General features: G+C 36.5%; 1 protein-coding gene across 3 annotated transcripts; it reads left to right on the top strand.

Annotated features, from left to right (window-relative positions):
• The first annotated feature begins 52 nt into the window (after positions 1-52).
• Positions 53-26,188, top strand: LOC129261572 (dolichyl-diphosphooligosaccharide--protein glycosyltransferase subunit STT3A-like). Of its 3 annotated transcripts, none has more exons than XM_064101184.1 (16): positions 53-138; positions 2,797-2,935; positions 4,345-4,527; positions 7,553-7,698; positions 8,264-8,461; positions 10,001-10,192; positions 10,731-10,887; positions 11,280-11,432; positions 14,140-14,222; positions 14,786-14,956; positions 16,691-16,879; positions 18,439-18,555; positions 19,790-19,892; positions 20,203-20,268; positions 22,212-22,334; positions 24,742-26,188. In XM_064101184.1, the coding sequence occupies exons 2-16, from the start codon at positions 2,830-2,832 to the stop codon at positions 24,885-24,887; spliced, it is 2,133 nt and encodes a 710-aa protein (XP_063957254.1). In that variant the 5' UTR covers positions 53-138; positions 2,797-2,829; the 3' UTR covers positions 24,888-26,188. The 3 variants fall into 3 exon arrangements, with proteins under 3 accessions (XP_063957254.1, XP_063957264.1, XP_063957258.1); XM_064101194.1 differs by having other exon boundaries at positions 99-418; positions 2,709-2,935; XM_064101188.1 differs by having other exon boundaries at positions 107-436; positions 2,722-2,935.

The following is a 26,188-nucleotide window of genomic DNA, read 5'->3' as shown; positions in this document are numbered from 1 at the left end:
TTCATGTATAGCCAGGCGCCTTAGACCACTCGGCCACGGCACCTCCACGTTGCAATCGAATCGTATGTTGCTGCCCTCTACGTTCGTTCGTGTTAACTGTCTTTCCGTAGATAGACTAGAGCTTGTCTGTAAATTTTGGTATGTGTAGTCACTTTACTATTAAAATTCTACTTTCTTATTGGGTACCGCACTTTTTTCCGCTCACTTTCGAAAATATATATTGAGACTTTGTTGATATAAACGAGTGAATGAGTTTGAGGTGTATATCTGTCTTTGTATGTTGCTAAGAAGGCAGAACTTCAGAAGTTCACAACATTTCTGCCCGTTTTCCGCCACGTAGGCAAGCCGACAGCCGAAGCTATGCTGAGCCCGCGCCCGTCTCGCACTTGGACCTAATAAATCACAACCACCTATAAACGTTAGGCCTAGGCCTATGGCTATGCCATGCGAAGCCGGGATCTGGGATGGGAGGGGTGCGAAGGGAAGGGATGGGATGCCAGGCATTGCTCTACACGAGTATATTGGCAACAATAATGTTGCTCCAAAATACTCTTTTTCTTCAGGGTTTGAGCCCAAACTTAAAATGGGCTATAAAACAATTTGGACCCTTTTCGAAACTACTACGGTCATCATCATGGTCACTCACAGCAGGGTGACCAGATTTCACAAAATCAAAATGAAATACGGGACAATCAACAAAGCACGCTGCGTGAGCAGATGGACCGAGCCAGGTCTTAATAAAAAAGATCTACAAAGAAGGCTACACACCATTAGACTTGTGAAAAAAATATAATGAATTAAAAGGGAGGGTGAACAAAGAATGAAGGAGAGAAAGAAAAGAGATGAATTGAGAAGAAAGAAAGAAAAAAATTAAGGGGAAAATGAAGAAAAGAAAAAATTGAAAGAAAGAATAAAAGAAGGATGAAACAGAATAAAAGAGAAAAAAGGTTTCCATCATTCTTTGAAATGAATATAGAAAGAAAGGAAGGGAAGATGAATAACTGTGTGAAAGAAAAAAATAAAGGAGAGAAAGGTACAAAGAAAGTAAGAAAAAAGGAGGAGGAAAGAAAAATGTTTCCTTCATTTTTTGAAAGAAAGAAAGAAGAAAAACAGGAAGGGGAGAAGGGAAAGAAAGAATAAGGGAAAAGAATTAAAAGGAAAAATAAAATAAAGAATGAAAGATAGGGAGGAAAGAATGAAAAAAAAGAAAATGAAGGAGAGGAAGAACGATAAGAAAAAGGAGAAGGGGGAAAGCAAAAAAGTTTAAGGAAAGAAAGAATGAAGGAAATAAAAAAAAGGAAAGTAAGAGAAAGAATACAGCACTTTAAGGAATTCTCTTTGCAAAATTTATGAAGCTGCAGTCTGTGCGGATCATAAAACGTCCCATTAAAACGGACAAGTCTAAAGCAGCTGAGATAGTTCTACAGACACAGAAACACGGGTAGTATGGGACTAGACTGGGTTATGTATTCTCAAGTTCATCGATCATATCGTACTACATCATGTGATATATCAGTCAAGCTCCTTGTCTCGCAAAAACCATCACAGCCCCCACATCCTCTTTTTTATTATTTAAATTGATAATTACGTGCCAAAAATAATTCAAACACCTTACCTACAATAAAAACAACATTTTGAAGGGTTTCACTTACCGTAACAACATCCTTAATTTCTCCTGGGACCTTCACTTCCACTCATTTCTTCTTTTCATTTTGAATCGTCGCAGCGAAAACATCAACAAATATTTTAATCTTTTTTGTGACTGTGGGAGTGGGCATGGCCTAATTAGTCAGAGAACCACGTTCAACACAATTTAAAAAATGAAAGCCTTCTGACAGTTGTCAGAGCTAGTTGGAGGGCTTCATGAAATGGAATTTTAGTCAGCGCTGACTAAAATAGCGCTGACAGTTGTCGGACCAAAATGTTGATGAAACGACCCCCAGATATATCTCCCTTCACAAAAACGTGTGGTGCAGCGCATCATGTTCAATGTTAATGTGTAGGGAAAAAATGGAGACATAGACGTAAGACGTAGCTTTCTACAGTTTCTAGGACGGTCTTCATTTTCAGACCGGCACCTTTAATCTCAACAGGTGATTTCAAAATTTTAGTTTGGTGTCCTTTGTTTGGTAGCATGAAAAAGCTGCTTAATAATAATAATAATAATAATAATGATATGAACATTTATATAGCGCTTAATACAAATGTTTCAAAGCGCTGCATAGTATTACCCCGGCTTTAGCAAGGCTATCCTGATCGGACACTCGAGCATTCAAGGAATTCCTTCCTACCGGGTACCCATTTACTACACCTGGGTGGAGAGTGGCAAATGTAGATAAACGCCTTGCCAAAGGACGCCAGTGCTGCGGTGGGATTTGAACCCCGGACCTTGTGGTTCAAAGTCCGGAGACTTACCCACTGAGCCACAGCACCTCTACAAGCTTCACCAATCTGCAGTGTACCAAGCATGAGCTGGGCTCTGACAGACAATACTTGCTCATGTTATCATGATAGCTAAATAACAAGCTGATGATGTCATTCCACTGCTGATCACCACCTCACCTCAATGATTTGAATGCTAGGAGTCTTGTTTTTTGTTTTTTAGGCAAAGAGTTGTTTTTGTTCAGAAGAAGCGACTTGTTCGGGTGTGGCTCAGCTACATGGATATGCATTATAGAGATAATGCTTTCTTGAATGGCGTAATGCAGGCGAGACTGCCAGAGGCATTCCACTTTGTTTGACATCTTATTAATTCTATAAATTTATTTTTTCTCTTTTCTTTTCATACTTTTTCAGATCATCCTGTCTACACACCACACCCTGGTCATCATGAAGACTGGGTCATCTTTCGTGCCTCAGTTTCTGGGAAGGATGTCATATGAGAAGAAGGAGATTCTCTTAAAGCTTTCTATCCTCGTCTTCTGTATGATCCTCTGTAAGTTCAAATATTATGGAATGTAAATTTTTTGAAATTGGACTTATAAAAGGACAAGTCCACCCCAACACAAAGTTGATATGAATAAATAGAGAAAAATCCAACAAGCAGAAGGCTGAAAAGTTGATCAAAATCGGATGAAAAATAAGAAAGTTATGACATTTCAAAGTTTCGCTTAATTTCACAAAACAGTTATATGCACATCCTGGTCAGTATGCAAATGAGGAAACATGTGACGTCATCCACTCACTATTTCTTTTGTATTTTATTGTATGAAATTAGAAATATTCTGATTTTCTCCCCATTGTCAAGTGACACAATGATTAATTCCTCCCTGAACATGTGGAATTAGCATTTTTTATACTACATGTATATGGTTTGGTCAAGTTGGTCCTTATTGTCAAATCTGTAAAAAATGAAATATTGTATAATTCAAACAATAAAAAACAAAAAAGTGAGTGAGGGACAACATCAACTGTTTCATTTGCATGCCACTGAGTTGTGCATATCACTGTTTTGTGAAAAATAAGCAATACTTTAAAAGTTCATAACTTTCTTATTTTACATCCGATTTTGATGAATTTTCAGCGTTATGCTAATTTTATTTTTCTCTATTTATTCAAATGAATATTTTTCTTGGGTGGACTTGACCCTTAATATACCAATAATTTCCACCTGTTTAGACGTATTGAAATGAATCACAGAGAAGTTGCAGATCTATGAAAGTTATTATAATTATAATGACTTTTGTTGCTTTCATATCGAGGTATGGTCGCAGCGACCGTACCCTGCGACTGATGAAATCATGATGTGAAAGCATTTCATCAGCGACCGATTGTTTTGGTAAAAAATGTTTGGTCGCTGAGTACGGTCGTGGAGGTACTTCAGCGACCGATCAAAATGCCCCATGCATCCTTTATGACGTTAATGTGCATAGTGTAAAATATGCGCTGATCATGATGCGCACAAACTTAAAGCGACCAATTGCTCTGGGACTGACCAAATTTTGATTGCGGTGTGAAAGCACTCACTCTCTGAGGCTTTAAATTTGAATTTTAGCTCATATAATTTTTTATTTTTGTTGCTGTTGACAATTGCAGAACACTTGTGAGAAGTGCTACAGATTGACTTTTAAAAGAAAGAAGCAAACTGAAATCAATATTACAGCTCAGAAATTTCAGCCTGAAGTGAAATAAATGTTCAAAACCCAACAAAATTCATAGGACTTTATTTTTACCCAATGCATATTCAGTAAGAATTGTAGGGCAGTGTGTATTCAGAACTGAAACTGGCAGTTTGGGGTTTTTACTTCATGAGTACAAAATGTTTGATTTAATTTATGAACTAGGATAACTAGGGAAATAGAAATTTTCAGAAAAATGATGTTTATTATTTGTAATTCCTTTCAGCCTTCTCTACACGACTGTTCTCTGTTTTGCGATTTGAGAGCGTTATTCACGAGTTCGATCCTTACTTCAACTACCGTACCACCAGATATTTGGCTGAGGAGGGCTTCTACCGGTTCCACAATTGGTTTGATGATCGTGCCTGGTATCCTCTTGGTCGTATCATTGGGGGAACCATATACCCAGGTATGTTAAAATTGTTCATTAGTACACTTTGAAAAACAAGATTCGTCTCTGACTGTAAGACAGTTTTCGTCTCTTGTGGTTAGAACAACTTCCTCAGTTTTTAACCAATTCTCATGAAATTTGGCACATATTGGTCTTAAAATACAGATGCACATGACCCCTTTTTTGTGTGTGTCAGGAATCATATTGCCTTCGTAACAAACAAAATATTATATTGCAATGAATTCAGACCATGTTAGGGAAATCAGCATCGAAATCTTAGATTGAGTTTTTGTCTCACCTGCATAGCAGAGCGAGACTATAGGCGCCGCTTTTACGACGGCTGCGGTGTCAACATCAAATCATTACAAAGTTTTTGAAATGACAGCATAACTTAGAAAGTATATGGAACTAGTTCATGAAACTTGGACTTAAGGTTAATCAAGTATCACTGAACATCCTCTGTGAGTTTAAGGTCACATGACGCAAGGTGAAAGGCCATTAAGGTCAATGAACTGTCATAACTTTCAAAGTTTATTGATATAGTTTTGAATTGTGGACATAGGGGTAATCAAGTATCACTGACAAGTCTTACATGTAGGTCACATGGTCATGGATAGATGTAGTTCAGGTTCAATGAACGTAGTATTGTATCATTATATGAATGGTGTTTTTTGTGAATAATTATTTAAAGGGATGGTCTGGGCTGAAAGTATTTATAGCTTAGAAAATAGAGTAGAATTCACTAAGCAAAATGCTGAAAATTTCATCAAAATCGGATAACAAATAACAAAGTTATTGAATTTGGGTTTAGCAATATTTTTTTAAAACAGTCGCATGAATATTCATTAGGTGGGCTGATGATGTCACATCCCCACTTCTTTTGTATTTTATTATATGAAATAAAGTTTATTCAAAATTTTTCCTCCAAGAACAAGAAAAATTGGACTGACAACTGATTAAGTGCATTAGATATTTATTGCTGCAACTTATTTCATTATAAGGGAGACATATTATTCACGCAAGTATGAAATAATGAAAAAATTATGATTTTATGTAATAACATAAGAAGACGGAAGTGGGGATGTGACCAGTGGCGTAGCTAGGATTTTTTTCCTGGGGGGGCACTGGGGGGTCCTTGCTTTTTCAGGGGGGGCACCATTTTTTCGGTGTGTGTGTGTACTGTATGTGTCACAAGGGCGGATCCGACTTTCGCCAATAGGGGACGGTGCCCGAAATTTTCACCTATATTTTCCCCGATCAGTCACTTCTTAGTTTTATTCTTATAAAACAACATTAACATGAAATAAGCCTTATAAAAAGTGCGAGCACGAAGCGCGAGCGATTTTTTTTTTTTACTTTTATGTATTTTGTCCTGAAAATTTAATATTCTGGGCAATGTTATGTGTGATCCTGAACAAGATTCGTATGTAACTAGATGGTTACTGCGAACGCCAAGCGCGAGCAGAAATTTTTATTACCTGTTCTAGCATTATCGAAAAGGGACCTGTTAAGGACTGCTTACAGTTACCCACGAAGACGGTATATATTTCGATAATGCGAGCGCGAAGCGCGAGCAAATTTTTTTAACATTCCGACCTAAAAATTGTCATTCTAAGCACTTTTTGTATTAATAAATGGGATAGGTATGTAACTAAACAATTGATGCGAGCGCGAAGCACGAGAGGTAGAAAATTTAGATTTCAGACCTAAAAGCGGGACACTCTATTCATATTTTGTAAATCATAAATAGGATATAGTTAATTGGGTATCATTAATAATGCGATCATGAAGCGTGAGCAGACAATTATTGATATTCTGACGTGAAACTGGATAATTTAAGTACATTTTAAATAAAGAACATGCAGGCCACCGCGCATGTTTTAGATTTAGACCTAGAATCTGGGCATTCTGAATACATTTGTTTAATGGAACATTATGGAATACACCTAGACAATATGAACTTGGCAAATCAAACAATGTGACCACGCAGCGTGAGCTTAAAATGCTGATATGTAGACCATAAAAACAAACATTTTACAGAGCACTTAAATTTGTAAATGAAAAAAATAATGAAAGCTCGATGTCCGAGCTAAAATATGTTATGTATATAGACTTCAAAACTTGCTCCATATCAGCCTATTGAGCAAGATATGAATCTCATCGAACAGGCGATTCTGGCGCGAAGCGCAAGCAAAAATTTTATATGGTAACATGAAAGATTTTTTTTTTGCAAGTCTTCCCCTCACATTATTTCATTCACTCGTCTTCCTCTTCCTTTTTGTTCTTCTGTCTTTCTTCTTTTTTCTTTTTTTCTTTTCTTCTTTCTCCCTTTTTTTTTTTGCTCTGCCAATTTTTTTCAGGGGGGCACCTGGGGGGGCACACCAAATCTCAGGGGGGGCACGTGCCCCCCCATGCCCCCCCGTAGCTACGCCACTGGATGTGACATCATCAGCCCACCTAATGAATATTCATGACAACTGTTTTCACAAAATATTGCTAAACTTTAAACTTCAATAACTTTATTATTTGTTATCCGATTTTGATGAAATTTTCTGCATTTTGCTTAGTGAATTCTACTCTATGTATTAAGATATAAATATTTTCAGCCCGGACCATCCCTTTAAAGGTTGCTTTTCAAAGTCAGCACTGCTGCTATATTGAATCGCGTGATGCAGGTGAGACTGCCAGAGGCGCTCCACTTGTTTATATATTATGATTTTGAAAGTAGAATGTAGGCTAAATGTATCTGGTCCATGAAACTTTGACATTAGGGTAACTGAAGTATCTTTGATCATCCTTCATAAATTTCAGGTCACATGGTTAAGGTTAAAGGTCATTTAGGGTCAATGAACCTAGTATTTTATTTTCATATGAATGTTTTTTGTGAATAGTTCTTCACCTTAGTTGTTTTCAAAGTCAGCACTCCTGCGACATTGAATTGCATCATGCACGCGAGACAAAAAGAGGCGTAGATCATATGTTTAGTATTATTGTCATACTGTACAACCTGAACTTTGGAGATATTTCTATGTCTTTGATGCAGGTTTGATGTTGACCTCTGCTATCATCTATCATGTACTCAACTTCTTGCACATCAGTATTGATGTGAGGAATGTGTGTGTATTCCTAGCTCCCCTCTTCTCCTCCCTCACCACCCTGGCCACCTACCATCTCACCAAAGAGCTCAAGGTAAGATCACATCAAACCAGCAGAATACTTTTTCAGAGGAAATGTTAGACCTTTTATCTGACAAGTCCCGTTTTATCCGACAGTTACCATCGTCACAGTGCCTCTCGGCCAATCAAATTCAAGGGAAGTTGTCTGACCAGACAATTTGTTGGACGAAAACGTTGATGAAATACTCCCAAGGCCCTGAACGTATTAAAGCGTGGTCAGTGGTCATAAGGCTTATTAGCCCCACAATCAATCGCTGAGTTTTGTTATGTGGCTAGGCACTCCTTAAAATAATTTTATTCTTTAAGACCCCAAATTTGATAAATTTATTTATATCCCCATTAAATTCAATTTAGGAGTGCCATTTACTTTAAAGCATCAATGAAACAGCAGCCTAAAGAGCACTTTATTTTATTTTTTTAATAAGAGTCCACACTAAGTGTTGGTCAGTTTGCTCCCCGTTTAAAGAATGATTATTTTATTGTGATGTTACCCAAACATATCTCGAAATAAACATCTAGGCCCTTTTTAATACCAAGCTGTATATATTTTTTCTTCAATTTTGGTTTGTTTATTCTAGGATACCGGTGCTGGTCTAGTAGCAGCAGCCATGATCTCCATCGTTCCTGGTTACATATCCCGTTCTGTGGCTGGATCCTATGATAATGAGGGCATTGCCATCTTCTGTATGCTGCTCACATATGCACTCTGGATCAAGTCTGTGAAAACTGGATCTGTCTTCTGGGCTGCTCTCTGCTCGCTGGCCTACTTTTATATGGTAATATTTCCTGATTATTGCTGATGATTTTGCCTCTTTTTTTTGGGGGGGGGGGGGTGGGGGCGTGATGTCATTGCATTCAGGTTGATGCCTCGGGATTAAAGAATGAACCATTCATCTGGTAAGCAAATAATCACTTTTGGAAAAGGTGTTGGGCAAATTATCACTTCTTAGGTAAACTGGATGTACCTATCTTTCCAAAGTGAAGCTGAGGAGAGATTGATAATACCTCCAGCTTGCTTAGTAAATGATAGTTGGCCCAGTCTCCTGAAATGAAGAGGTAATTATCTGCTTTATCTTTCACATCTTAAACCACTATAAAAGGAGTAAGCAATATACACATTTCTCTACCAGAAGGAATTTCGATCTTTTAGAAAATTGAGGTTTCCATGAGAAAAAAAAATCACTTGAGTCGACGCTTGTTTTAATGTATGTAAACTGTACACGCTTCTCGATCTGCTCAAGCAAGATGATTGTGAGCTCACAAAGGAATTTAACCCTCGCAATAAAACAACTGAGGGGAGTGCACTTGATAGTGCGTATCATTGTGCATATATCTAGACCATGTAAGGTAGTTGCTGCATGTGATGAAAAAAGATGGAACCAAAAAATGGAGTGCTATTTCTCACATACACAAAATAATTAGTTCTGACTCTTTTGCCTGAAGTGATCAGCAAAACACAAAAACTCCATCACCACGAGTGATGGTTGATGGCGAAACTAAGCTTCATCTCGTGTTTGACTTTTGACCAATCCGATATCAAGATTATTAATATGTAGATTTTTTTGTTCATTTTATACTATGCTGAATAAGTTTCATTTTCATGTATATGTGATCCTTAAAAGGGCTACCATTTCTTATTTCTAAAAATGTGCATACTTTTAAAAAATACATACATTATGGCTTGAAAAAAAAAAATCAAGTGACTTAAGAAATCTTCGAATCTTTTAGATTAAATTCCCACAAACAAATGATATCAGTATTGCTTTAAGGAAATGCAGCAGACATACTGCATAGGAAGGGGTCAAGATCTGAATTCATGAACTAATTAGGTGAGTGTATGCAAGTACCTCAGTATTAAACAGCTAGTTTATTCATGCCAAACATTGTGGACACTAGCAGGGCTCAATACCCGGTAAACCAAAATATTCGCAAATCAGTCACTATATTATAATGGCCAATCAATGTCACAGTTGCAGGCTATTTTGTTCAAAATACAAGCAACCAAGCAGGATGGTTCTGTCATATTTTGAATCCATCACAATCTTTTGTGTTACTGGGCCCTGGTTGCAAATCCCAGCCATGGCGTAATTTCCTTCAGCAAGTAATTCATCCACATTTTGCTGCACTCAACCCAGGTGAGGTGAATGGGTACCTGGCAGGAATTTATTCCTTGAAATGCGTGTGCACTGTAATCTGAGTAATTAGGGCTGCCAAGCTACAGCTGGGGTAATAATATCCAAGTCCTTTGGAAGCGCATAGAGACATTATTCATAATGTGATATTCGCTATACATTATTATTATTATTATTTGCTAGGTTTCCTCGTGGGGAGGCTACGTTTTCCTCATCAACCTGATCCCAATGCACACCCTAGCCCTGATGGCCACTGGACGCTTCACCCACAGGATCTACGTGGTGTACTGCACTGTCTACTGTCTTGGTACCATCCTCTCCATGCAGATCCCCTTTGTTGGATTCCAACCAGTCCAGTCCTCCGAACACATGGCTGTGAGTATGAATGCTAGTTAGTCAGTAGTCCAGCGGCCCGTCTTACAAAGAGTTACGATCGATCCGATCAATCGTAACTCTATGGAAACCCATCAGTGTCATCATTTAAGCCGTAAATAGTTCAAAAACTATTTACGGCTCAGGGTATTATTCCCTTCTTGTGACATCAGATGTTGGGATTCATGGCATTTTTCTCAATTTGGGAACTATCTTTGGTCATGTGATGGTGTAGACCATTGCCTGTTCATTATTATTTTGACAGATATAATATTTTAAAATCTTTTTATTCTTATAGTACATGTATCGATTCTTACAGTACTTGGATAGAAGAGGAACTTTTATAAATCTGTAGAGGTTTCAGGTTTGGTGGGCTTAAGGGGTGTTCTTATCTACGAATGAAACAAGTCAGCGAACAATGTTATACCACAAGATATATTGTAATGTAATCTTATAAAGATTCTAGTGGGAAGTGCGATTTCAATACTTTTTAAAACTTGTGACCACAGATTGATCCTTCTACTGCCTTTGTTTTTTACAGGCTCTGGGTGTGTTTGGACTGTGTCAGATCTACTGCTTTGTGGAGTATGTAAGGTCACGTCTGAGCACACAGTACTTCAACATTCTCATCCGAAGTGCTGTTCTAGTATTCGGTGCCGCCCTAGCAACTGTAACAGCTTATCTCTCAGCAACAGGCAGTATCCTTTTATCACTTCAGGCTACAAAGCTAATTCTAAGATTCTGAGTTTTCCCAAATCAAGTCTACTGGGACATTCATTCACTTTTTCATTTCATTTCATTTATTTCACTTTAAAAACCATACACAAATTTTACAAAAGAAATTGCTTGTTTTTCATCAGTATTTTGGCTTGTTTGCCAAGCATTAGCAAGCATTAACAAATTTTGCAGTCCAAAGTATAAAAAATTGTTTTGGCTAGTCCACTAATATTTTTTAAATTATCATAGATAGGTCTGAAAACTAAAAGAAAACTTGGGGTACTCCATACTTGTGTGAACTATCCATAGAGACTACACAGGTTCACTGTCTACCAAATAAGAATTGAGTATGTTTCCTGAGCTTGATGAACAGAGATCTCCCCATGGACTGGACGTTTCTACTCCCTCCTGGATCCATCTTACGCTAAGAATAACATCCCCATCATTGCCTCCGTCTCTGAACATCAGCCTACCACATGGAGCTCTTTCTACTTTGACTTGCAGATGCATGTATTCATGTTCCCAGGTAATGATGATCATGATGATGATCGTGATGGTTGTGAAGATTATTTTGATGGATGATGAGGGTGATCATTATGATCATTATGCTGAAGGTCACAGTGACATGTTTTCATCTTACCCTTCCGCATTCCTTGTAAATGCGATAACTTCAGTTTGGTGTGTATGATACTAGCATGGATCCCAGGAAGCCTATTGATTTGAGGTCATAAGGTCAAAGTTCATGGTCACAGTGACATTTTTTCATCTCTCTTCTGCAGTCCTTGTAAACGCGATAACTTTAGTTTTACTTAACCTAGGCTCATATAATTTGGTGGGTATAATACTAGGATGGATCCCAGGAAGCCTATTGATTTTTAGGTCAAAACATCTAAGGTCAAGATCACAGTGACATGTTTGCATCTTAAGGCCACCGCACACCTTACGACTGTTCGCGATCCGATTTTGGAACAAATCGCATTTTGCTTATTTTCTGAAAATGTGAATGGAACATATCATTTTATTTGAGGTTGAAATCAATTGAAAGAATACTAATATAACCATTTTGAAAGATTGCAAGCTTTTATTTTTTAGTAAAGGCCAAATTAGTTTCAAATCGTAGTCAATCGTACGACTGCTATGACGTCATTACGACTAAATATTGAATTCGCTTTTATTCTAAGGAGGATGATAGCATAGTCACAGATTTGAACATAGGTATTCGTACAATGATTTAGAACATTACACAGTAAGATATTCCAAGTCTCAATATTAGCATCAAATTCTACTACATTTTATTCTGAAATCGAGTCGCCGACCAGTCGTAAGATGTGCGGTGGCCTTTACCCTTCCAAAGTCATTGTTAATGCGATTACTTTACTTTAACTTAACCTAGGCTCATATAATTTGGTGGGTATAATACTAGGATGGATCCCAGGAAGCCTATTGATTTTTAGGTCAAAACATCTAAGGTCAAGATCACAGTGACATGTTTGCATCTTACCCTTCCGAAGTCATTGTTAATGCGATAACTTTACTTTAACTTAACCTAGGCTCATATAATTTGGTGTGTATGATACTAGCATGATCCCAGGAAGCCTATTGATTTTTAGGTCAAAAGGTCAAGGTCATACTGACATGTTTTCATCTTACCCCTCTGAAGTCCTTGTTAACGCGATAACTTTAGTTGAACTTAACCTCTGGATTTTGAGGTCCGACAGTCAAAGGTGAAGTCGCCACCTTCCACTTTTCTTGCTTGACCAATAACTCAATTTTCCGCTTTACAGGCGGGCGTATTATGTGCTCGCCTTAGCGACACTCTTGTTCAGCCTCTTGCTCTAACCCTGTGTTCTTTTCTTTTATCTAGAGCTATTTTTTCTTTATCAGGCTACCTTGCCTGCAGGCCTCTAGGCCTTTTTAGGTGTGTTTCACAAGTTTTTCATTATTTTTAGAACACTTTTTTTTATTTTTCCTTTTCACTGTAGTGATTAGTTATCATGTATTTTATTTTACCTCAATGCATTATGGAACATCTACATATTCTGTGATGAGCTGTTCTACATTGTCATCTTTGAACTGTTTATACTGTATTTATATTGTTTTTAAAAGAGTCTTTTTAATAGGCTTGTGAAATAAAGATGAATTGAATTGAATATCAAATTTGATCACTTAATTTGCATTGACAAGATAAGTCATTGCACTACGTGGAAAGAGACACAGTAAGGATAGAGTTCCACAGGTCAGAAGGTAAAGAGTTCCAGAGTCTGGGGAACTCATGAGATAGGTTGAAATGCAAACTATCAATGCGTGCAAGGAGATGCTTGAACCTCGGGTCATCCAAATGACTTGTGTTCGTCACTACAACAGGGCACTGGGTATGTTTAAATAGGTACTTCGCAATAAAACAAGGGTCAAGTAAGTTCTTTAACTTGAGAGATTTCCAATTCAATCTTTGAAGTTGCCAAGCCAGTTGGTTGAGCTCACTTTGTGAGGTGTCCATATGGGAAGGCCAAATTCAAGAATGGATAGGACCAAAATCTTGTATATAAAGGTGAAAACAGCCAATGAATATAGTCCCGAGGCTAAGCTAGTCATCAGACTTAACGTGTGAGTCATGTGTGCAGTCATGCCTAACTTTTGTGCAAATCAAAATTAACACTGCTTCAAAGAATACCTCCTGATCATCCAAGCGTTAACACATACCCCTTATATATGGTATCATATTATTTGGGAGAAGATACCGGTACTCTTTCCAGCCATAGATAAGGATTAAATGCGTTTATGACATATTTTTTTCTAAACTTGGGGATTTGTGAGGTGTCAAGTTATTCGTGCTCACATAGGAGTAACCAATTCGCTCGAGAGATCCCAACATGACTATCACAGTTCAAACGATTGTTCATGATGACACCAAAGAATTTGATTTCGGATTCTTCCTCCAACTGAGTATCATTGAGATAATGCCTTTCCCAGGATATTTATTCTCTTGACTTAAGTTTGAGACTTATTCAGACTTATTTTGTTTCTGTCACACCAACTAGCTAGGCCATTGACGTCATCTTGAAGAATCTCTTGATCTGCAGGGCCATAGATCGGACAAGAGATAACGGTGTCATCCGTGAATAATGCACTATTCAACCTAACAGCCTCAGGAGGTTGTTGATGAATCCCCTGTTCAAGTTTTCTTACAGGTACCTTTGTTGCATTGATCAAAATATGTTTATCTTTTTACACAGTTGGCATGTATTACTGCTTCTTGAAGCTCACTGATGCTAACATCTTTGTTGTCCTCTATGGTATCACTAGTCTCTATTTCTCGGTGAGTATGACCTTAGTACACAGATTTAGCAATATAGAAAAAACCTATTATTATGGCTACCTTAACCATTGTATTTTGGAATCAAAGAATTACATGCATCTAGCAAATGTTCACCAAGGACAACTATCCCAATAGGCAAAAAGAATGTTGTACTTGCGTAATCCACCCTTCCCAAAAGTATCCCCCAAGTATGTGTTTTTGTCTTGCCTGCAAAGTAGAGCGAGGCTATATATGCACCGCTTTTCTGACGGCATCAACATCAAATCTTAACAGAAGGTTAAGTTTTTAAATGACATAACTTTTTTATGTCATTTACATCACAAATCCTTCCCTTACGCTTTTTCCTATACTATCTTTTAAGCAAATTTTGAAATTCCTGCGATTACTTATGATGGAACTTTCATAACGGACCTAGTCAAAAACCTGAAGCCTTGTTAGGTCATTGTGGTGGATTTTTTGTTGAGGTAATCAATTAGACAGACAATATGTTTTAATATTTGTTCTCTAAGGTGCCTCATTCAGGTAATAATAATCACTGAGATTCTCGTTTCATGTTGTTATAGGGTGTGATGGTACGTCTTATGTTGGTTCTTGCACCTGTCATGTGCATCCTGTCTGGGATCGGTATCTCGTCTGTCCTCAACACCTACATGAAAAACCTTGACATTACCAAACAGGAGAAGAAATCTTCCAAGAAAGAGTACAGTGACAACACCTACCCAATTAAGAATGAGGTTAGTGGACATTACCACGTTAAACTGTTAAAAGATAATTAATCCAACCCATAAAAATTTGTTTTTAGATTGAAAAGAAAATTCAGATAAGCAGCCAGGCAATTTTCGAACAATATCAGACAAACAACAAGAAAGTAATGAATTTTTATAAAAGTTATAAAAACTGGTAATCGCTACACTCATGGAGACTTCAAATTGGTCGCATTAAGGATGTCATGCTGATGTAAGGCAACTCTTCCATTTACTCCAATAAAATGGCTAAAATAACATTTTCAAGATCTTTACTTCAAATTGTATTATAAATATATGCTCTTCACTGGTGTCAGGACCTCTAAACAACTTTAATTCTCATTTGTCTTATATCAAAATTTTGGACATAAACAGACATGTTCAAAATTATGCAGCCTTTCAATGGCCAGAAAATATTAGTATGTGTCTTCATTGTTCAAAGAACTTCACTGGTTACCGGTCCGAAGAAGAACTGCTTATAAACTTATAAAAATTGCTTTGTCTGTGTACATGTACTTCAATAACCTGACACCACAATATATTTTATGCTTATTTTCTCCAGTCCAACAATCTCACTATTCATTATATTCTAGATCAGATCCTTTATATAAATTCCTAAAATGAACTCCAAGAAAGGTCAGCAATGTAAAAGTTTCACTGTTCCCAGTATCTGGAATAGTTTCCCTATCAACATCTGTTCATTTCAATCCTCAGTATGAGTATTAAAAAACAAGGTGTTTAAGAAACCTATTTCTTCCTCCTCAGTAATATCTCCTTTATATAATACAGAGTAAGCACTTGGATAGTAGAATTTTACCGTTTGTTGTATTATGAATCGCTTTGAGCTTGTCCAGTGAAAAAGTGTTACATAAATGTTTGCCCAAACTCTTGGAATATTTCTGGTATTCCATTCTGAGCCATTCAATGTAATATAACTATGTACTATTTGTTGGTTTACATTCATTCAGTCTACTTCTCATGTACTCCAATATTAAATGGGCAAAATTCATTTGGTTTTCCATCAGTTTAGTCTTATTGCTCTACACGACACTTGGTCTAATTCTCATCTAGTCTAAATTTGGTTTATAAAATATAATAATATTAATAGTAATAAAAATAAAAATAATAACATAGAGTATTTCTAAAACACCAAATCCAGATTATGTGCTCAAGGCACTTGGTATTATAATGATAATATATAGCATTTAGGGTGTGCCTTCTATCTAGTTTCCTATTCTGAGGTACAGAGGGAATTATTACATAGAGAGAGGGGGAGGGGGGGGGGCAAATAGACAATATGGGTATAGCTATACTGGAAATCAAATCAAATGGTCAGGGGTAGATGGCAATTTCACCACATGGAAAGTAGATGAGGCAAGTGTAGACTATTAGCAATTTACCCTTCTTTATGTGGAGCATTGTGGCCCAGTGGATTGGTCTTTTGACTTTGAAACAGAGGGTCGTGGGTTTGAATCCCAGCCATGGTGTAATTTCCTTCAGCAAGAAATTCATCCACATTGTGCTGCACTCAACCCAGGTGAGGTGAATGGGTACCCGGCAGGATTAATTCCTTGAATGCATGATCGCTGAAAGGCAGCTCGAGCTAAAACAGGGGTAGTAATAATAATAACAACGCGCCTTGGAATAGAATATTTCTAGATAGATGGCGCTATATAAATGCCTATTATTATTATTATTACTATTATTATTATTTCATGTCAACAGGTTGCAACAGCAGTCATTCTCCTCATGACTTTCTTCCTCATCACGTACACCTTCCACTGCACCTGGGTCACGTCCGAGGCCTATTCTTCTCCTTCCATTGTCTTGTCGGCAAGGGCCGGAGACGGTGGTAGGATTATCTTTGACGACTTCCGCGAAGCTTACTATTGGCTAAGACAAAACACACACGAGGTAAAGATATGCATCGTATTGGTATTTACCATCACGAGCTTAGGGTCAGAGTGATTTCTCTATCGGATGTCATTTGCCCCCTACAACAATATAATATATAACTTGTTAAATGATAATGATGTTGGTTTGTTAAAATAGGAGAAATAGGTTGTTTGAAATTGAATTATGTTGAATATAGGGAAGTATGAGGGCAATTCTGTTTTAAAAAATCAACCTTTTTGTATGTCTAAACCCTATTTTTTTTAAATTCTTACTTTACTTCATTAACTGACCAAGTAATGGTCATTTGAGAGCATTACAGACTGTCATAAGGACCAGAAATCAGGGACAGAAAATTTCATGAAGGTCCCACATACATGGGGTTGGACGTGCGTATTTCATGGAATTGCCCACAGGTTGAATATTTATTGTAAATAGGTTGAAAAGATATATTGGAAGCAAGTTGAATACAAGATGAATATGGGTCAATCCACAGAAAAATCTGAAATATTTATATAATAAGCCAAACTATTTGTGATGCATATCCTTTTAGGACTAATTACAGACTACCATTACAGACAATACCAGTGTTTGTTGCCTTTACATTTTTGATATTCCCACTTTAAAATGTGCTGAAAACTTGTATGTGTTGTTTTACATTGATTTTGGGGTGTTTATGACAATTTTCAAAAAACATTTCGGTCACAAAAAAATTTAAGTATCCCATGAAAATATTGGTAAATGTCTATCAGTATACAGAAATTGGTGTAGGTCCTTGATGGGATGAGAGACGATTTGTGACCTTGAACTTGGCAAATTTTGGAGAGAAAAAAAAAAATCAATTTTGAGGGCGCCCTACAAGAAATCGACACGCATGTTTTGGCCAATTTTTTGTAGGTCTTTTGAGCAAGTCATAGTCTTGAAATATGCGTTATATTCGGTTCTAATGTAATTGAATTTAGTAGTTATGAGCCTCCAAATGTGCTCCCAAAAACATTGACTTGGACACTTAACACCATTTTCGGCGACCTTGTACGCAGTAACGGCTGGTCAGATCCGCGCCATAATATACTGCCCATGTTAAGACTATAAAGTTCTTCCAATTTACATAAAATGAGTACCGGTACACTACTTCATCAAACTTGGCTCAAGCATTCAATCAAAAATAGCGAATTTTATTTCAAATTGATTGTTTGGCCGCGCATTGGTTGCTAAGGGAGGCCGTATCTTGGCAACCTCTGAGGGAGGCCGTATCTTAGCAACCATTTGACCTTGGGGCAAAATATTTCAGAATTCTCCATCAGACATTTGGGGGCACATTTGGTGCGAGTTTAAAGAAAATCGGAGGGGGTCGGGTGACAAGCATTGGTTGATTTGACATGGATTGACCCATGATATGTGTTGAAAGTGACCTGTTATCACTTTCAAATTGCTTCATACAAGTAGAAAAGTATTGATTTTAGAAAAATGAGGAGGGAAAAAGTAGGAAGAAAATAATGACAATTATTATGTGGCTGAAAGATTTAGCAGCCTGGTGATCATGTAATGCGCTAATTTCTTTTGTTTTATATCATTTCTAGAATTCCAAGGTAATGTCATGGTGGGATTATGGGTATCAGATAACAGCGATGGCGAATCGGACAATATTAGTGGACAATAATACGTGGAATAATACTCACATATCACGTGTGGGCCAGGTGAGTGTGTTGACCTTTTCTCAATGGAGAATATTTTGCATACAAAATGCCTCCAGTCAAGTTATACTCTGTAATGGACAGGGGGAGGGGTTGAATCCTCCCCCCCTCATTTTTGTGACCGTTCTATCACACAAATTTTTCTGCTGCCCCGCTATTTCCTTCCTTCACATTCTTCTCATTCTATCTATCTATCTTTCTTTCAAAGAATTAAAGAAACCCTTTTCTTTCCTTCATTTAACTTTCATTCCTTTTTTTATTTCTCTCCTTCATTCATTTGAAGGATTTTTTCAAGCAAGTGAAATTTATTTTGGGGCAACTATTTATAAATTCACTTGCCCGGCTTGGCAAGTGCTTTAAAAAAGTTATATAGCCGTAGCATCCTGTACACTTTACAGAATTGCCTGGAAGTTGTGATGTTCAAGTTTCGCACATTTTTTTGAGACCACCAGTACGTGTCGAATTAAAAATTGCTCTGATACATCATTTGTAAGAGTGATTAATAGCACTTGATCTCTCTCTCTCTCTCTCTTTTTCTCGCCGTCATTCTTTTGAGACCACAAGTACATGTCGAGTTAAAATTGCTCTGAAACATCATTTGTAAGAGCGATTAATAGCACTTGATCTCTCTCTTTCTCGCCGTCTCTCTCTTTCTATATATTTTTCTTGTTTCTATAACCCCTCTCTCTGCTTTGATGTACTATCTCCTCCCTTTCCTTTCATTTCCTAGCATTCTTTTTTTCCGCCTTTCTCTTTTTATTCTGTCCTTCCTTCCATTATTTTCTTTCTTTCCTTCATTCTCTCCTTCCTCTCTATTTTCTTCTTTCCTTCTTTCTTACTTTTCCTTTATTCTTTCTTTCCTTTGTTGCTATATCCTTCCTTCATATTTTTCTTGTTTTCTATCTATCTTTCTTTCAAAGAATTAAAGAAACCCTTTTCTTTCCTTCATTTTTACTTTCATTCCTTTTTTTTCATTCTTTGTTGTTTTGAAGGATTTTTTTCGAGCAAGTGAAATATATTTTGGGGCAACTATTTAGAAATTTAGTTGCCCGACCTGGCAAGTGCTTCAAAGAAGTTATATAGCCGTAGCATCCTGTATACTTTACAGAATTGCCTGGAAGTTGTTATGTTCTTTCTAAAATGCTACCTGTCTCTACAATCAGTCCCCTAAACATGCAATTTTGTTATGATATGTTATTTCATGTGTCAATATGTTTTTGCTTTATTCCATCTGCAGGCCATGGCATCACCTGAAGACCATGCTTATGGCATTATGAGAGAGCTGGATGTAGACTATGTTCTTGTGATTTTCGGTGGACTTATTGGATACTCTTCAGATGGTAAGATTTGAATACATACAGAACCAGACTATAGGCGCCACTTTTGGATGGCGGCAGCATTAATTGTCAACATTGAAATCTTAAAGGGGAAGTTCACCCTGAAGAAAAGTTTGTTGTAGAAATAGAAGAAAAAACAATGGTAAATATTAGTGTTCAAAGGTTAGAGGAAAATCTGCACTTAAGGATTAAGAAAGTTATTAGAATTTTAAGTTTTGGAACTGTGACTTCATAAATGAGCATATGTTATGTAAAATAAAAGGCAAATTTATATTTTCCCCTTCTTTTGTAATCAACTTCTTTCCATTTTCAGATATCAACAAATTTTTGTGGATGGTTCGTATTGGTGGCAGTACAGAAGAAGGCAAACACATAAAAGGTGAGAAAATGTTGTGTTTTCCAGATAGCCATTTTAATAATTAGTTTGATATTCACCATTTTTATGCTTTTGGGCCACATTCTAGACCTAACGATCTCTTTTTGTGAAATCAAGATAATAGATCCCCTAAAGCATGAAAAGGGTGAATATCAATGATTCATTTGCCCAAAATCACAAGATTTCTTCTTTTAGATGTAGCATTATGTGGTTATGATTTGCCCGATGTAGTTTCCTTTTCATGCGAGTAACACTCTGGCAAACCTAGTGTTAGTGGGTCAGGCCTTTTTTCATCTCGCTAAATAAAATCCATTAAACTGGATAGGTATTTCTGGTTCTAGTGGATAATGTGCTTGATATACTGTGCACTTTGTCGTGAATCAGGAATACTTACATCTAATTACTGTGTATAATGTAAACAAATTATTGATAGTTTTTTACTTCTCATGATTTGATCATGGATATAGATTTTGGTCTAAGTTAAAGGTATTGTTTAACTTTGTGAGCAGCCGATTTAAAAAATTCTCAAACCAAGATAAAACATGTGTACAAGTGCATGTATTAGAACTAATAAACCCTGAAAACAACCATTATTGAGAATGAAAAGCTAAAACTACAAGGCAAACACAGATTTTGTAAATAGGCATCTAATAGACGCCTAAATAGTACACATAAGTGTATGGGATGAAATTAAGATGGTGTTTTCGTTCACTTTTTATTTCAATTTTTGAAGCACTAAATAATTATTTTCGAACGCAATTTTTTCTGGGCTTCATTTTTGTAACATATCACAGACACAGGTGACAAGTGTGACCTTCTAGCTCAGATTTTTTAAAAGTCAAACCAATGTTAACCAATCACTTTAAACTGGACCGCAGAATACAGGCCAATTGGCCTTTATTGATACGGTCCCTTGAATATCTTCTGATCGTACTACATGAGTATACTCACTTTTCTGGTGATGAATATGAGACTTGTCACTCACCTATTGGTCTTAGAAAATTGTTTCTCCTTCTTAATTTTTTGACCGATTCTGATTTTGATTCATGAGGTTCGCCTAACTTATACACAGAATTTTGAAATTTCTATTCGAAATTTGTTTATGCTAATTTATGCATATTTTAAAAAATTCACATAACTTCAGTTTATTTGTGTCTTCTCCTAGTTTCACTTATTTTCCCTTTGGTTTGATGATTGATTGATTTTAGCTACAAATGAGAACTTTATCATTTTTACCCCTGAACTAAACTTACAATTTTCAAACCTTACGATATGAGTGGTGTTTTTGTGAATAAATTCAGTATTTGTTTTTTTCAAAGTCAGCACTGCTGCTATATTGAATCATGTAATGCAGGTGAGATTGCTAGAGGCTTTCCACTTGTTTATTATAAAATTTGTTAAATATATGAAAAAAGACCCCTCATTCCACAGATATTCTAAGATTGCATCAGAGAGCATTTAGAACCCAAGAGCTTCCAGGGATCCCGTCAAAGGGACTTTGTTCTTTTGTAGTGATTTTCCAGGGATCCCGTCAAAGGGACTTTGTTCTTTTGTAGTGATTTACTTTCAAACAAAATTCAAGCCTTGGATACATTTGCCACTGGCATCCCGTTGTTGTATGTTCTTCACGTAAGGCCAGTGGATCTATTTCTAGTTGATATTTCCATAATGAAAAATGGCATAATGTAGGAATACCGTACCCTTTTTTGGGGTTTATGGATCGTCCTGTCGACAGGACTGGGGTACAAGTTAAATTATTCTGAGTACAGAGCAATTTATTTAGGATATTTTTTATGTACTTACACAGTTTGTATCAATGTTCTGTTTAATTGAAGTGCAACAAATGTTTTGTATATTTTGATTGTTTTTGTGACGAATAAAAACTGCAAAGATAAAAAAAAATAATGTTACACCTTTACTCTTTTGTCTTTGTTTTCATGCACTAGAATCTGACTATTATACACCTCATGGAGAGTTCCGTATTGATAGAGATGGTTCACCAACTCTGCTCAACTGCCTCATGTATAAGATGTGTTACTATCGCTTTGGTAGAGTCTACACGGAAGCAGGTAGGATCTAATAACCCCTGAATTCATATCTGCCAAGTCTTCTAATTTAATTCCAACATTCCTACTTTTGGGGTTAAGAAAATTGGCATTTTAAGGAGTGTTCCTTTATAGTATCAGGAAAATTTTACCTAGTATTGAATATAGGTAATTTGAAGCCTTACTAGCTTGGTAAATTTTTATTTTTATTTATTTTATTTATTTATTTACCACTTGTGGGATGGAACACCCTATCAGCAAGTGCTGTTTTTCGTAGGGGTCCATACACACAACAATAAAAATGTACAATATACAATCAACCATGGTAATGACAAAAGCACAAGCACAAAATCATATGACATAAATCATAAGAACATACAATAATGGCGAAAGAAACAAAATACAATATGATAATAAAAGCAAAATATATATAAAAGCAAAATGGGACTAAAAGAAAAAAAAAAAAAAAAAATGTAAACCAATAGTAAAATAACTTAAAGAAAACCTAAACTCAAGCAGGGGCAAAGGGATTAAAATGAGGAGGGAAAATGATGCAGGCGTTGCTAACAACAATAATCAGGATGAGGGGGGATGAGCATGTTTTTAAGATGTGTTTTAAAGGAATATAAAGTGATACAAGGGGGAATTTTCTTTTCAATAGAGTTCCATATTTGGGCACCTCGGTAGACGAAGCATCTTTTACCATAATTCGTCTTTGGATGTATTAACCTTAATTGGGTTTTTCCAGATCTGGTATTATAGGGTGTGTTACGAATGGAAAATGTATTGCAAATATAATCAGGAGCAAGTTTGTAGACGGCACGATACATAGAAAGAGCCAACTGTTTTGATCTACGGTCTTCAAGATTATCAAATTTTAGGGTATTATACAATACTTTAGTGGGATACATATGGTCAACTTTAAGGACTGACCGAAGGGACCTATTTTGCAAAATTTGCAGTTGTTTAGAATTGTTTTTACCCGTATTACCCCAAACCGTACTACAGTAATCAAATTGAGACTGGATGATACTTTTGTAATATAAGAGAGCAGTTTTTTTATCAATGTAGTGACGAATTCTTCTAAGGAGATATAGGCTTTTAATAACTTTCTTACGTAGAGACTGGACATGATCATTCCAGAGTAGAGACTCGTCAATATATATGCCTAAATATTTACAAACATGAACTCTTTTTATTTCACAGTCATCAATACATACATTGCATCTATTAAGTTCGGTCTCATTCTTCTTAAGCCTCTGGGCTGAACCAATAAACATGGTTTCACACTTAGTGGTGTTAATGATTAATTTGTTATCTTTTAGCCAAGATGAAATAGTTGATAAATCTACATTCAGCTTATTTTTTATGACTTCGGGATTTTTTGAAGAATAAAATATACATGTATCGTCCGCGTAAAGAGACACTTTACAGTGTAATTTATCAGGTAGGTCATTTATATATAATGAGAATAATACGGGCCCTAACAATGAGCCTTGTGGCACACCGCAGTTAACCTGCCTTGTAAGAGATGATATACCATTAATACACGTATACTGTTGTCTATGAAATAAATAATTTTTAAACCATTCAGTGGTGTGATGATCAAATCCATACATTTTCATTTTTTCCAACAGGATCGAATGGTCCACCGTGTCGAAGGCCTTTTTTAGATCAATCATAACCAAGCCAGTTAATTCCCCTTTGTCAATTGAAGAAAGCCATTGATCTGTTACATTTATCAATGCAGTTTGCGTTGAGTGTTTGGGTCTAAAGCCGGATTGACACGGAGTTAAAATATCATTGTTTGTTATATAATGCATCAACTGGTCGTGTACTACTTTTTCCATAACTTTTTCCATAACTTAAATCACCCAACATTCCAAATCTTTACTGGATGGTATTATGCTAGTGCCCCAAAACGGATGTGTGAATGATATAAACTAAAAATGTGATTTACTTCAATAACTGGGATACATCCCTTTACTCTATGTGTTGGCGTTTAAGCACGACTTAAGTCACACTTAACTCTATGTGAAACACACTCCTGGTTTGTAGTCTTTACTTTATGTGTTGGCGTTGAAGCATGACTTAAGTCGCATTTAACTCTTTGTGAAACACACTCCTGGTTTGTAGTCTTTACTTTATGTGTTGGCGTTTAAGCATGACTTAAGTCGCACTTAACTCTTTGTGAAACACCCCCCCCCCCCCCCCCCCGATTTGTAGTCTTTATACACACCACAAAAAATACTTCTCACATTCATCTTTCTCTTTCGCCACCAACAGTCCTTTTCGTGACTAACAATATGGTAAACTCTAAACCTCTCCCATGCTATCTGAATGGAAAGACAAGGAGCCACAAAATACAAATATGCAAGTTGAAAATCCCATATCATGATGATGTTTTCTTATTTTCTCTTCCACCATCAAGGCAAGCCCACTGGATACGACAGGGTGCGCAACACAGAGATTGGAAACAAAGATTTTGAGCTGGATGTACTGGAGGAAGCTTATACCACTGAGCATTGGCTTGTCAGAATCTACAAAGTAAAAGATTTAGAGAATAGGGGGTTATAGTTTGGTATAGGTCAAATAGTATAGTACATCATAGTTACCACTTCCGAAATATTCATTTTTTTCAGTGATTTCAACTCCCCATTTGGACATGTATATCATGTAGAAATCATATTTTTAGAAAATAACAATAGTCACTGTTCAATCAATTCATAGATGGAAAAAAAAGGTGAAGAAATCTGTTGAGGATGATACATCCAAAGTCTGAAAAAATTTGTAGAAATATAAGCATTATAAAGTAGAGGTCATCAAAAACAGTCCTGAGCATCATTCCATAGCTGTACAGCATGTCCATATTTTGGGTTTTTTCGTTTGTTTTGTTTTCTATACTTCTGCCAAACAATTTTACAAGGGAATGTAGGGATCGGCATATGGTAGGTTGGTCGGTTTGGTGATCGGGCGATTCGTTGGTCCATTGGAAAACTTCTTTTCAATTTCTAACCAGTTCTGGTTTACACCAAAACAAATATATGTTCCAATTTTCAGATGTGCAAGGCCCATTTTTCGCACATGTCTGCAATTGTGTTACCATGGTAACGGAATGATAAAAAGTAGGTAAAAATCTCTTGTTCGAACTTCCTCAGTTCTTAGCCATTTCTCATAAAATTTGGCACACACATTGGTCTTGAAGTAAAGATGTGCAAGACATTTTTCTGTGTGTTGTCATGGTAGCAACATATATGGTAAAAATTGGTTTAAAATCTTGCAGTTCAAATTCACTGTTTTTTACTGATTCTCATGAAATTTAATCACACATTGATCTTTAGGTCAAGATTGCAAGACATGTTTAACATGTACCGGAAACTGTGTTGTTGATGGAATGGTATACTATGGTGAATATTTGGTAAAAATCTTGCAGTTTGAACCTTTTCATCAGTTTTTAACATTATCTTAAAATTTGGCTCGCAAATCTTGGAGTAAAGTTGGGGCTAGACACATTCTTGACATTTATTAGACTTGTGTTGCCATGGTAATAACATATGGAAAAAAATCCAGGGAGACTCGTTATGGATCGAACTACTTCCCCAGTTTTTAGCCAGTGCTCATGAAATTTGGAACAAATATTCATCTGGTGGTAAAGACAGGCAAATTTCATTTTCTAAATGTGTTGGAAACTGCATTACCATGGTAATGGCATAATCAGTTATTATATTTTCTTTGGAAGTTTAGAACCAGCATTGATCCTGATTCTATGTGATCTGTGAGGATATTTGGATTTAATGGTTATTGGGATGTAATAAAATCACCCTGTTGTACACATTGTTTGTCTCCTTTCGGCATGATTAAAACAATGAATAGATGAA

Source organism: Lytechinus pictus, chromosome 1 (genome assembly GCF_037042905.1).
Source record: "Lytechinus pictus isolate F3 Inbred chromosome 1, Lp3.0, whole genome shotgun sequence".
Lineage (NCBI taxonomy): Eukaryota > Metazoa > Echinodermata > Echinoidea > Temnopleuroida > Toxopneustidae > Lytechinus > Lytechinus pictus.
The sequence above is the reverse complement of the archived record's forward strand: the minus strand, read 5'-3'. Positions and strand labels throughout refer to the sequence as shown.